Genomic DNA, 13,560 nt, shown 5'->3' on the forward strand with positions numbered 1-13,560 from the left:
CTAAGAGCACTACTCGGCCGAGTAGGCTCTACTCGGTCGAGTAGGCTCCAAAGAAGATCCGTAGTGTTACATTGATGTTCCTCAACAATATAACCGACATACCACACTTGGTAGCACATACCATTATGAGTTATGTTAAAAATTCATCATATATACTCTCTTTCCTTCTTAATAAACATTTTCCCCATTGCTTCTCAAGGGTCAAACATCGTTTATAACTTTGACCATTAATATGTTAAAAATCATGGTCAAACTAATGTATTGACGACTCTGCAAAAGCAATACATAGGATCATGGCGAAGAGGATGACATACATTTTGTGTGAAATTCCTAAAAGATAATGAATTTTGCTCTCAAAGTCTAACGGGACTAAAATCAAGGATGTCATACGGGCGAGGGGACATAACGAATGTAGGCTTTCTCATACCCATATAAATTTGAAAAATTACATCCCCTTAGTTATCATAAGTAAAAATTTTCAAAACCATAGATCAACTTGTGTAGATCTTAAAATATTTTGTTCCATATAAATGTTATATTCTCGCTTATTCTATAATTTTCAAATATTTCTGATATTTTATTTACCGATGTCTAGCTAACACCCATAGTGACCCATGGTTGATATGATTTAAAATTTACTTTGAGTCTGAAACTTTATTAATATTCGCTGCATCCAAGACAAAAGAGATATAATTGGACAATTGTGATAGATTTTCTTTTTGATCAAATTTATTTTTTCTTATTGAAGAATTAATAATTTTCTTATATGGAACGCTACATATTTTGAACCAATTTATTCTATTTCTCATGATTATGATATATACGTACTTTGTGTTACAATGTCTCATTGCTAATATTTATTCTGAACCAATAGCTATTTATTTTATTACTCAAGTTTGTAAAATTAAAAATGGAACATGAGATTAAGTCCTATCAATAGGTTCAAAAGTAAGTCAACATGAGCCAAAAAAATTATCAAAAAGAAATTAATTTGATATTATGAAGGTCAAGAGATCATGAAATTAAAAATCTCATATTTAGGGTTTGTTTCGAAACAAATAAGCTTAAATTTATCTGACCAAAATTTCATTTATCTTTTTTTGTTGTAACTATTTGGTGGATAAATTATTTACTAAAATAAGCGAAGCATGTGAGAAATAAGCTACCTGTTTTTTTTTTAATACTTCAATATATAATATTAAACTAGTTTTGTGACCCGTGAAAATCACGGGTTTGACTTTTTTTTGTTGTTTTGTTTTTGGTGTTATGTTCGTGAAAGTGTTTTTCGTCTTTTTCTGTACTTTCTTTTTTACTTGGAGATATATTATAATTAGGGTATTTTGAAATTTTGTGATATGAGTCAAAACTATGTAATGAGGAATGACACCAAAACTCCTAAATCTGTATGATGGTTTGATCTGTCTTAATGAGAACCCCTAAGTTAGTATTCCATTTTAATATTCGAGCATTGTAACCACTAAATTAAACTTACTTAAACTAACAAAAATACTTGATATATGTGAAATAAAAGTAAAAAAGAATAAAATATTAATTGTTTATACCTCGACATTTCACGTTTAGATCCTTGGTAAGTAACTCTGAAAATAAACAAAAATAAATTAGAATCCAATTAAATAGAGTGTAAAAGACTAAACAAAAGTATGCAAATAAAAAATTATTGGTGAATGGAAGTCCCCCCGCCTTTTGTGGTCTTATTTATAATCTTGGATTATATGACTTTTATTGATATCTCTTGAGCTATCGGTTATAATTGATCTAAATAAACCCTCCTAGTGCTAATGATAATGAGAGTTATTGAAATTAAACTTTAATGAATTATAATGAGTTGATGTAAACATCATTTTAATGAGTTAATTTAACCAATTTTTATTTTTTGTCTTTTTAGTTGCCAAGATCATTAACGATAATGGAGTAATGAACAATTTAATGCATATTTTCTTAGAGAGTTTTTTAAGGTTCTTACATAGTCATTTATTTAACCAATTTTTATATTTTGTCTTTATAGTTACCAAAATCATTACTCATGTAGTTATGAAAAATTTAGTGCATATTTATCTTTTTTATTTTTTTTGTCTTTTTAGTTACATTAGTGGTTATGAAAAATTTAGTGCATATTTATGTTAGAAAATTTATAAAGGTTCTTAAATGATCACTTAGTTAGAGTAAGATGATGTCACTTGATGCTTAAGGAATTGCTCAAAATATCATTTTTATGTTATTGTATAGATAATAATAATAATAATAATAATAATAATAATAATAATAATAATAATAATAATAGTAATAGTAATAGTAATAGTAATAGTAATAGTAATAGTAATAGTAATAGTAATAGTAATAGTAATAGTAATAGTAAAAGTAATAATAATAGTAATAATAAGGATAATAATTTATGAATGAATGGATTATAAAAATGTCATGTGAATTAAAATTAAATTATTTAGGTAGCCTCTTGATTGTATATTCGTTTTGTTACCTGTGCAATGCACGGGATAAATATAAGTTTTCTTACTAAAATTTAGATTTGCTTCTTAATACTCAAAAGTGAATAATAATGTTTAATTAAACTAAATGTACAACAAATTCTTGCACAAATCAAGATATAGTAGTATAGTAGTACAAGACAATAATTCCACATTTTGTTTGAAACATAAATAGTTTGATCTACGAAATTAAATATGAGAAAGTGAAAAAAAATTACCCTAATATGAACAAAATAGTTATCCAAAATTTGTTATACAAACTTTACAACTCATTGTCATTTGACACAAAGTACATTTTTTTGTCTTTATCTACTAATAAAACGATACATAATGATTTATTAGTTTATACCTTAAGTTTTATCTTTAGTTTTCGCCTTAGTCTCGTGCCTTTTGATTATCTTCTTTCTTCAAACTACTTGCATGAGGCTCTACCATATCTACATTCACGTGCCTTTGATGATGTTGTAGAGTTGATACACATGTTTTATTGATCAAAGAGAAAACATCAACATGATTACATGACGAAGATTTAACAGAAGAATCGAAATATTCTCACACGTAGCCCATTTAAATTAATCCAGATGAAAAATATAAATTCCAATATAAAGCAAACGATTCATAAGAACGAATAACATAAAAAATTAAAATACTTTATCATACTACAAAACAACAACAATAACAACAACAATAACAATTTCATATAAGAGATATCAATTTTCAGTGTTTGTCAATGGAAAATTTTGCAAGAATCCCAAGGACGTGACCATGCAAGATTTCTTGTACAAAGGGTTTGACATACGCGGAAACACAAGTAACACACTAGGAGCAACGGCACATTTAATCAACGACGCTTTATTTCCAGCGCTAAACACTCTAGGTATAGCCATAGGCCGAATCGACATTGCCCCGTTCGGTCTAAACGGGCCTCATATACACCCTCTCGGCTCGGAGATTTTTGCGGTTTTAGAGGGGACCCTATACGTCGGGTTTGTGACAACTAACAACAAGCTATACGATGCCATCGTTAAAAAGGGAGACATCGTGGTTTTCCCTCAAGGTTTAATACACTTTCAATTGAATATTGGTAAGACAGATGCGTTGGCTGTAGCCGGCTTTGGTAGCCAAAATCCGGGTCGAATTAATATTCCTAATGCCATGTTCGGGACTGCACCAACTATTTTTAGTGACGTTCTTACAAAAGCATTCCAGGTCAATGAGGACGTGATACACAAACTTCAGAATCAGTTTATTGACCAAGACGCTAGTATTGAATCCGGAAGATCGTGGATGAAGCTTATAGCGGAGGCCATATGAATCAGTTTATTGACCAAAATTTTCCATTAACATCTCCTATATGAAATTGTTATTGTTGTTGTTGTTTTTGTTGTTTTGTAGTATGATAAATTATTTTAATTTTTTATGTTATCCATTCTTATGAATAGTTAGATTTATATTGGAATTCATATTTTTCATGTGGGTTAATTTAAATGGCCTACATGTGAAAATATTTTGATTCTTTTGTTAAATGTTCATCATGTTGATGTTTTCTCTTTGATCAATAAAACATGTGTATCAACTCTAAAGCATCATCAAAGGCACGTGAATGTAGATATGGTTGAGCCTCATGCAAGTAGTTTGAAGAAAGAAGATAATCAAAAGGCACAAGACTAAGGTAAAAACTAAAGATAAAACTTAAGGTATAAACTAATAAGTTATTGATGTATCGTTTTATTAGTAGATACAGACAAAAAAATGTACTTTGTGTCAAATGACAATGGATTGTAAAGTTTGTATAACAGATTTTGGATAACTATTTTGTTCATATTAATTAGGGTAATTGTTTTTCACTTTCTCATATTTAATTTCGTAGATCAAACTATTTCTGTTTCAAACACAATGTGTAATTATTGTCTTGTACTACAATACTATTATATCTTGATTTGTGCAAGAATTTATTGTACATTTAGTTTAATTAAACATTATTGTTCACTTTTGAGTATTAAGAAGCACGTCTAAATTTTAATAAGAAACTTATATTTATCCCGTGCATTGCATGGGTAATAAAACGAATATACAATCAAAAGGCTACCTAATCATTTAATTTTAATTCACATGACATTTTTATGATCCATTCATTCATAAATTATTATTATTATTATTATTATTATTATTATTATTATTATTATTATTATTATTATTATTATTATTATTATTATTATTATTATTATTATTATTATTATTATTATTATTATTATTATTATTATTATTATTATTATTATCATCCATACAATAACATAAAAATGATATTTTGAGCAATTTCTTAAGTATCAAGTGACATCATCTTACTCTAACTAAGTGATCATTTAAGAAATTTTATAAATTTTCTAACATAAATATGCACTAAATTTTTCATAACCATGAATAATGATCTTGGTAACTAAAAAGACCAAAAAAAAAAAAGATAAATATGCACTAATTTTTTCTTAACTACATGAGTTAATGATCTTGGTAACTATAAAGACAAAGAATAAAAATTGGTTAAATAAATGACTATGTAAGAACCTTCAAAAACTCTCTAAGAAAATATGCATTAAATTTTTCATTACTCCATTATCGTTAATGATCTTGGCAACTAAAAAGACAAAAATAAAAATTGGTTAAATTAACTCATTAAAATGATGTTTACATCAACTCATTATAATTCATTAAAGTTTAATTTCAATAAATATCATTAATCATTAGCACTAGAAGGGTTTATTTAGATCAATTATAACCGATAACTCAAAAGATATATCAATTAAAAGTCATATAATCCAAGATTATAAATAAGACCACAAAAAGGCGGGGGGACTTCCATTCACCTATAATTTTTTATTTGCATACTTTTGTTTAGTCTTTTACACTCTATTTAATTGGATTCTAATTTATTTTTGTTTATTTTCAGAGTTACTTACCAAGGATCTAAACGTGAATATCGGCGTATAAACAATTAATATTTTATTCGTTTTACTTTTATTTCACATATACCAAGTATTTTTGTTTCGCTTAAGTAAGTTTAATTTAGTGGTTACAACGTTCGAATATTAAAATGGAATACTAACTTAGGGGTTGTCATTAAGACAAATCAAACCATCATACAAACTTAGGAGTTTTGGTGTCATTCCTCATTACATAGTTTTGACTCAAATCACAAAATTTCAAAATACCCTAACTTTAATATATCTCCAAGTAAAAAAGAAAGTACAGAAAAAGCCGAAAAACACTTTCACGAACAATAGACCGAAAAGAAAACAAGAAAAAAAAAGTCAAACCCGTGATTTTCACGGGCCACAAAACTAGTTATGTTTATATTTAATGTTCAGCTGTAATTAATACATATATTTAATGCTGGGTTGACACCGTGACACGTGTCGCATCCACAGCGCTTCAACCCAGTTATATATATATATATATATACTAGATTTAATGCCCGTGCGATGCACGGGCCTATTTATAATACTCTACCGAGTAAAATGTAGTAACTGAAAATGTTAAAACGTGTATAGTTAAAATGCTCGTAAAAACATATCTCAATTTTTTTCTCGCATTTTCTAAGAAAGGTAACAATTTCAACGCATAATGGTGGGTTAGTTACAATTCAAAAGCCATATAGTATCTTCAAATCCTGGATATATATATAATTAACATTGCAAAACACTCTTGAACAACTATATTAAAACTTGTTTGGCACTTGCAAAATCAATAGGTTATATTATTATAACTAATGATTAATATTTGATCTCTTTTCATACCGGTTGAATAAGCTGAATTGAATTTAATGGAATTGAGCTGAGCTAAAAGAACTAAATAGAGTTGAAGTAAAAGTTAATCTGAATAAAGTTAAGCTGAACTGGACAAAGTTGAACTGAACTTAACTAAACTAAACTAAACTAAATGAAAGGAGCTGAACTGAACTGAAATAAGAGTTAATTTGTAAAGAGATGAGCTAAAATGAACTGTATGTACTGGATTGTATGATGCTGAAATTAAGTTCGAAAGAACATGGACTAAGAGCTAAGCTGATCTTAACTAAGTTGAGCTGTGCTGCATGGGGCTGAGCTACTACACATACCTTGCATTGGTGACGCTTTTTTAGGCGTTTTTCGACGCTTTAAAGCGTCAATTTTTTTTTTATCGACGCTTCATAAAAGCGTCAAATTTTGGGCCGTCGGTATTTTTTGACGCTTTTTTTAGTCAATAATTATGACGTTTTTTAGCGTCTTCATTGACTATTGATGCTTTTAATTGTCAACAAATTTGACGCATTTAAGCGTCTGCAGTGATCACTGACGGTTTTTACTGTCAACATATGTGACGCTTTTAAACGTCTTCATGGACTATTGACGCTTTTAATTGTCAAAAAATTTGACGCTTTTAACCGTCGTCAGTGACCATTGATGGTTTTTTTTGTCAACAAATTTGACGCTTTTAAGCGTCTCCAGCGACTATTGATGCTTTTATGTGTCACTCGATGAGACAGAATTAGGCATCACCTATTTATATATTGACACTTTTTATTGTCACACTATATTTCAGCTTATAGAATTTTTAAATTTTAATTTCCTGATAAAATCGTAGAGATTACTTAAATAGACCTATATAAGTACGTAATGGTACTACTAAATCATGAAAAAACACAATGCAATATATATATATATATAGAATGATGTAGTAAGTACGTACGTACCCACGTACTTTTATAAATAATCATATGTTTGATACATATATCGTCTCCATGGTCACAAATACTGCTAGCATTGACAATTAAACTAATATAAGCTAGTACGTACTTTATAGTACGATAAAATCAAAAATACCAAAAGGGGTCCGGATGATAAAAAAATCCAACATAAAATTATCCAAAAAAATCGTAAATAATGCTAAGTAACTAGCTAGACACGGACACTTGATAGTTTGAACGTGGTAGGAGCTTCAATCATGTAGGCGCAATGTCAAAAGGACTTCAATCAACATATGAAGGCGCGTCCTCACCATCTGATGAATTTGAAACCTATAATGGGCAAACAAAATATAATTTATATGAATATGTTTGATAAGTACATATACACGAACTGTGCTTTATATATCACAAAAATGTTTAAAATCGCTTGGGCATTTTGCATACAAAAATGATAACAAAATCATAGGCCAAAATGATTTACACACCATAAAGTAAAGAATGCAGCACCAAAAAAGGAGCGAAAACCGATAAACAAGTCATGTAGGAGGGAGGACATTTAAGGGATAGCAAGTTTATACCGAGTATTCAGAGCTTTCTAGCAATGGTCAAGTAGGTATGATTACATATATTCTATGTTTTGTAAATAAAATTAATGGTTTTTGCGCTAAAATTAATGACGAAAGCAAATAAAGTGTGAACTTTATTTAACATTGAATATATTCTATGTTGGAGAGGGGATTCATATCTCATAAATGGAATTGGTCTGTGGGCGAACATCACTACCTTCGAGGCTCTTATAAATGGAATTCTCAGTAAAAATGACCTATCCAAAGTTGAAACTCATTAAGCAACATAGAAAATAGGTATTGATCAAAGAAAGCAAGCAAGCCTTGTAGCAGCACAAAGACACTGGAGCAATGAACAACTATATAGAAATATGGCGTATTACACAGAGATTAATAAATACCCTAGAAGTGAGGTGGGTTAGTCTGTTTATCAACAAAGTTAGGGACTTCCACACAAATTATCAACAAAATATTCTAGATCTTCTTCCACCTTTTCTCACTTAGAATTCACAAAATCAGTCAGAAGAAGAAATCAGAAGAAGATGGGACTAAGCAACAACATAACAGCAGTACTCAACTTCAAAGCACTCCTATGCTCGTTTTCCCATAATAGCATCAGGTCTATGGCTAGCTTCTAAGCCTGATAATGAATGCGTCCACTAATTCAGGTGGCCTGTCGTGATACTAGGATTCCTGATTATGGTCATTTCTTTAATGGGTTTCATAGGTGCTTACTGGTACAAGGAAGATGTGTTGGGTGTTTACCTTTGTTGTATGGCCATCCTCATCACTTTGCTCCTCATCCTTCTTATTTTCGCCTTCGTGGTTACCTGTCCTGATGGCTCCTACTGGGTCCCTGCCCGCGGTTACAAGGAGTATCATCTGCAGGGGTTCTCTACCTGGTTGAGGGACCATGTTGCTAGTGATGATTATTGGCCTAAGATTAGGAATTGTTTGACTGATACTAATTTCTGTGCTAAGCTTAATACTAGTCCCTATATGGCTTTCCCTCAATACTTCTTTGCACAAATGTCAGATATTCAAACACCTATTCTGTGGCTAAGATATGGCCAAGATGAATATGAATAATACCGTATATACTATATAGAAATATGGCGTATTACACACAGATTAATACCCTTTCCATATCAGGTGGGTCAAATAAAAGGCAAAAAAACGATTGAACCGAAGGAGCATTGATCAAAGAAAGGAAGCCATGCAGCACATAGAAAAGGGAGCAACGAGTAGCCAAAAAAATGTGAGAGCGATAGGTAAAATCAGAAACATGCGAGTCTTACTATCCAATACAGCATACAAGATATACTCACAACAAGACAAACAAGTTCACTTGCTTCAGTATCTCATGAAAACAGTATGGAAATTTATTAGAAGGCTCATTTCTCTTGTTAAAAGATAAAGAGGAAGTAAAATAGTGAAAATACATGTATACTGTATTTGCCATAGTAAAGAAAGTTTTTACATCTAAATAGTGTCATGTTTTAAAACTCATAATGCAAGAGAGTATCAGATAGCTACACATACCATTTGGATAAACCCTCTATTGCTCAAGAAAGGTGCATAGTTAATCCAGGCATCAACTCAACCAACTCAACCTGGGAAACATTCAAACATATATTTTGGATGTTAACTAGCTGTCTAAATTTATACCTTTAACATTCACAACACTATATCATATCATATAAAAACAAGACTTCCTAACATAGGTTTGATATTAAGATCCCTCTCATAATTTTTAGTTTTATGACCTATATTTCTTAAAAATCACAATATAAGAGCAAGTCAGTACTTCAATTATAAGTAACTAAAAAATATCCTAGAATCATGCAGTGCCTTTCAAATAGGACTTATAAGACCGTTATATGGAGTTAGTTTGGAAACGGATCCAAATCATATCATTTACCCATCTACATTAGCTCTCCTCTGGACTTATTGTAATATGATCCATTTGACAAAGTAGCTTTATTCAACTTCTGATTCCTTTCCGTCCATCAAATTCCCGACTTAACCTCATGTGAACCACTTGTACTTTTCTAATACCCCCACTTATAAAACTTACATTGTTTCAGAATTAGATTTTTTAAAGCGAAAAAGCAATGTGAAGGGGAGGTAATACACTATTCGCAAATCTTTGATCAAAGTCAGTACCTGGAAACTTCGGTTGCATTTGCAGCATCAGTCACTATATACAGAAGCTGATCTTGAAGCAGCCAACACCGCTGCCAATACAGCACCAGCATCACATTACAACAACAACAACAACAGGAGGCAGTAACAGCATCAACAGAGCAGCAGCAACAGTATCAACAGCATCAGTACAGAAGCAACATTAGCGGTAGACAGCAACAGTAACTAACTAACTATCGACAGCAATAGGAAGCAGCAGACAACAAACAAAAACAGCAGACAGTAAACAACAAAAGCAACATCAACCCATCTGCACACACACACACACACACACAAACCATCCATGTTAGCTACCTTAAGGCGGAAAATGCATTTGGCTTGTCTTTGTTGTCCGAAAGCATCAAAACTATATTTCAACCCACATGCATAAGAACTTGTTTCCTCAAAACCATATAAGAAACATGTAAACCTACAACAAAAAGGTATCTGGGTAAACAACTTCCTATTTCAATCGATTTTCTTAAGCTATAATTACTTTAGTTCACACATTTTTACCTGAATGATTTTGATGACCAGCGCTCACATCTAAATTCTAACCCAAAAGCAAAAGTTGAGGAATGTGTCAGTCTTGTACGGATAGTAAAATAAAGTTGTGACACACCACAAAAGTGACATGTATACTTCAAAGCATGAATATATTCACCTCAAGTTAACCTGTGTACAAATGTTCCAAATTCTAATTGTTTCTAAATGAATCAAAACACAAAGACATAACATATAGCCTGGAAGTAATGCAAAATCAAGCACATTTATACACAAGAATGGTGAGAGTACATACTTTTCACGAGCCGTAAGAAAGCTGCAATATCATTTGGAAGCAATTCTATACTTATTACTTGGGATTGCTTTATGGTATTTAGTTTCAGGTTCATCCTCAACCATTTCATCATCACCTTCGGATGCTTTAGGTTATGGGTTAGGTCTCAGAGTTAGCCTTTCAGCCCATTTCTTTTTTGCGTTCTTTCACTTCAAGACGAGCCCTATAATAAACCAACCAAACATGAGCCCAACAACGATCAATAAAATCTAAAACGAGCTGACAGCATAGAAAGTTGTACTCTACGCACTACGCCTCACTTACAGTCAGTATCAAGGATGCTCAACTCAAGAAAGAGAGGTTTATAGCAAAATTTACATTGCAAATTGGAGTTTTGCCTTTTTTCTTTAAATTAACAAATTCATTTATGTGAACATATTTACGCTGGAACTGGTGTTACCCAGCTTTACGAAAATACGTGTACCCACACGTTGTGCCCAAACATCATTTAGGAAAGGCTAAATAGCTACAAAGAGTGGTCGAGGGACCAACCAGATTTACAGATAAGCGAGACAATCGAGGCATTGCTCTTGGAAGCTAGTATACTTGTACTTTCATTTTGTTGTCATTGCTCTTGAACAAGAATCAGTCGTGCCAAGTTCACATCCTTCACGCATATAGCCTCTGTCTACCTACAAGATAAGACATAGTCATAGTACCAACTAATTTAATACTCTATAGTTTATAGTAGGAAAAACAAAAAACAAGGTTTGCACAACAAAGATGAATCACACATATGAAACTCAAAACTGACACGAATTCCCCTTTTGAATTCATAGTTCCATCAACATTACGATAAAAAGTGTTCAGTAAAATAATGTTTTAAGTCAAGAACTTCATTTTAACCAATGATTATAGTTCAGTTACTACTCCAGATTTTCTATCTGTATAAGACAAAGTTAAATCACGGTTTCATAGATTAATTCAAAGGAAAAAAAATGAGACCGGCAGCTTACTAATACTAGAGACGCAACCGAATCAATACATGCTCCAAAACCCAGATTTGGTGCCAGAATTCTCCCATAGTGGCTAAATGACGATGCATCTATAATCAAGTTATTAGATACGGAGTAGAATAATGAACAAAAACACAAAAAACACTAGATCTAGGGTTATAATTAGAAAACAAACGAATCTAGGGAAACAATAAATCAATTACAAAAACTAACGCAGCAAATATTATTAGAAACAAACCTTTGTCTTAATTTGTAACTGGGTGATTGAATGAATCACAATTAAATCGATTATTGCTGGTGCAGAACAATTAACGAAGCAGATATTATTGCTAATAATCGACTATTGCTAGTATAATAATCGATTATTGTTGGGAGATTTTTTATTATTGTTGAGAGATAGATTTTTGGTTATCGTTGATAAAGTAGAAAATGGGAGACGATATAGACGAAGATGAACAGAGAAAATGGATTTAGGCGGAATAACCTAACGTGAAATGGATTTTGGTGAATTTTTAATTTTTTAATAATTGCGCCCAAACCAAATTTAAGTACACGTGGATTATGAGGTCGACGCTCTATCAAAGCATCAATAATGAAGCGTCATAAATACAAGGGATGTGTAGTAGTGGCTGAATTGAGTTAAATTGAATAAAATTGAGTTAAAGTAAAATGAGTTGAAATTAAGTCAGAAAGAACATGATCTTTGTGTACTTTAATCTATTTATTTATATAGCACATAAACTATAGTTTAATCTATTTTCATATAGTTAAACATGAACATGGTATGAAAATCTTTCGTCTGATTAGTTTTTTCTTCAAAGTCTTGCAAGATGAATAGATGATAATATATGAGTTCTCCATATTATATCAATGCAAAAGTGATTACTAGATTGCGTACAACAAAACACATACTGTAAAGTTCGGGATTTACAACTGCAAATCCGCATGAATGAAAACTTCTTTAGACATAAGTCACATAACTCAATATTTCTTCTTCATAGTTGAATATATAAAAAACCATACATGTTCTATCTTTTTCACAACGATAATAATAAATCATTATCTTAACTATAAAATACTCTATACTTTGTTAATTATGTTAAAAAAAGTCGTACGGTGTAAAATAACACTATGAAGACGATTGTCCAAATGGTATCGAATTTTAGTGGCACCATTCTTAATAAATAATTTTTTAACTTAAAATTACCTAAGAATGTATGAAGACCGTTGTTGTATATTCCTTCCAAGCAAGAAACTTAGGATTACTTATAGCATGAGTTTGAATGTTGGATGTTTTTTGTGGGAAAAACCTTATGTTGGATGTTTTTTATGTGGAAAACCTCTGTAATTTTTAATTTATATTTGTTATAGCAGAACTTAACTTTTGGTTTGAACCTCGCGTACCACAAACTCTCGAAAATACTCTGATGTCGTAGGAAGTAATCAGTGCATAGCTAGGTCATAGACTCGAAGCATATTGAAAACTCATGAGATTATGACTTTATGTAATAATGATTTCTCTTCGACGCTACCCAGTTGTGCAGTAATTATTGTATGACACGGTCTCGCACTGTAAGACATTCAATTTATATAAAATTATCCTTTTATTTAATTATAACAGTAAAAATGAAATTTATTTTAAGAAAAGCACCGTTTCATAGTGTGAGAATTAAGACTGTCTTATTTTAGAATTTGTGCTTAGTCTTGTAATGAACTTGTATAACCTGTCATGAAAATCGTTGTATATTACACCATGTCAAGTGAAAGGTTTACATGGACACAAAGATACAGG

General features: G+C 31.1%; 3 protein-coding genes and 1 pseudogene across 14 annotated transcripts in view; 3 read left to right on the plus strand and 1 right to left on the minus strand.

The window, feature by feature from the left end:
• LOC141633350 (uncharacterized) overlaps positions 1 to 13,560 on the plus strand; it is a 114,325-nt gene that overhangs the window by 76,537 nt on the left and 24,228 nt on the right. The gene's annotated exons all lie outside the window — the stretch shown is intronic.
• Positions 1,374 to 3,818, plus strand: LOC141585762 (putative germin-like protein 2-1). Its single transcript, XM_074409617.1, has 2 exons — positions 1,374 to 1,403; positions 3,210 to 3,818. Exons 1-2 carry the CDS (start codon positions 1,374 to 1,376, stop codon positions 3,816 to 3,818), a joined length of 639 nt encoding a protein of 212 aa, XP_074265718.1.
• Positions 7,205 to 12,318, minus strand: LOC141596801 (uncharacterized). Of its 12 annotated transcripts, none has more exons than XR_012522615.1 (9): positions 12,007 to 12,317; positions 11,769 to 11,857; positions 11,305 to 11,444; positions 10,774 to 10,975; positions 10,491 to 10,649; positions 10,290 to 10,404; positions 9,957 to 10,027; positions 9,333 to 9,403; positions 7,205 to 7,554 (listed from the first exon to the last, which is right to left on the minus strand). XR_012522615.1 is itself a non-coding variant. In XM_074417060.1 (9 exons), the coding sequence occupies exons 3-7, from the start codon at positions 10,883 to 10,885 to the stop codon at positions 9,385 to 9,387; spliced, it is 354 nt and encodes a 117-aa protein (XP_074273161.1). In that variant the 5' UTR covers positions 10,886 to 10,975; positions 11,305 to 11,444; positions 12,007 to 12,313; the 3' UTR covers positions 7,205 to 7,554; positions 8,556 to 8,689; positions 9,333 to 9,384. The 12 variants fall into 12 exon arrangements, 4 of the variants coding, with proteins under 4 accessions (XP_074273161.1, XP_074273177.1, XP_074273153.1 ...); XM_074417060.1 differs by lacking the exon at positions 11,769 to 11,857 and adding an exon at positions 8,556 to 8,689 and having other exon boundaries at positions 10,491 to 10,527; positions 12,007 to 12,313; XM_074417076.1 differs by lacking the exons at positions 9,957 to 10,027; positions 11,769 to 11,857 and adding an exon at positions 8,556 to 8,689 and having other exon boundaries at positions 10,491 to 10,527; positions 12,007 to 12,313.
• Positions 8,008 to 9,326, plus strand: LOC141596792 (tetraspanin-2-like; annotated as a pseudogene).

The sequence above is a fragment of the Silene latifolia genome, chromosome 1 (genome assembly GCF_048544455.1).
Source record: "Silene latifolia isolate original U9 population chromosome 1, ASM4854445v1, whole genome shotgun sequence".
NCBI classification, from domain to species: Eukaryota; Viridiplantae; Streptophyta; class Magnoliopsida; order Caryophyllales; family Caryophyllaceae; genus Silene; species Silene latifolia.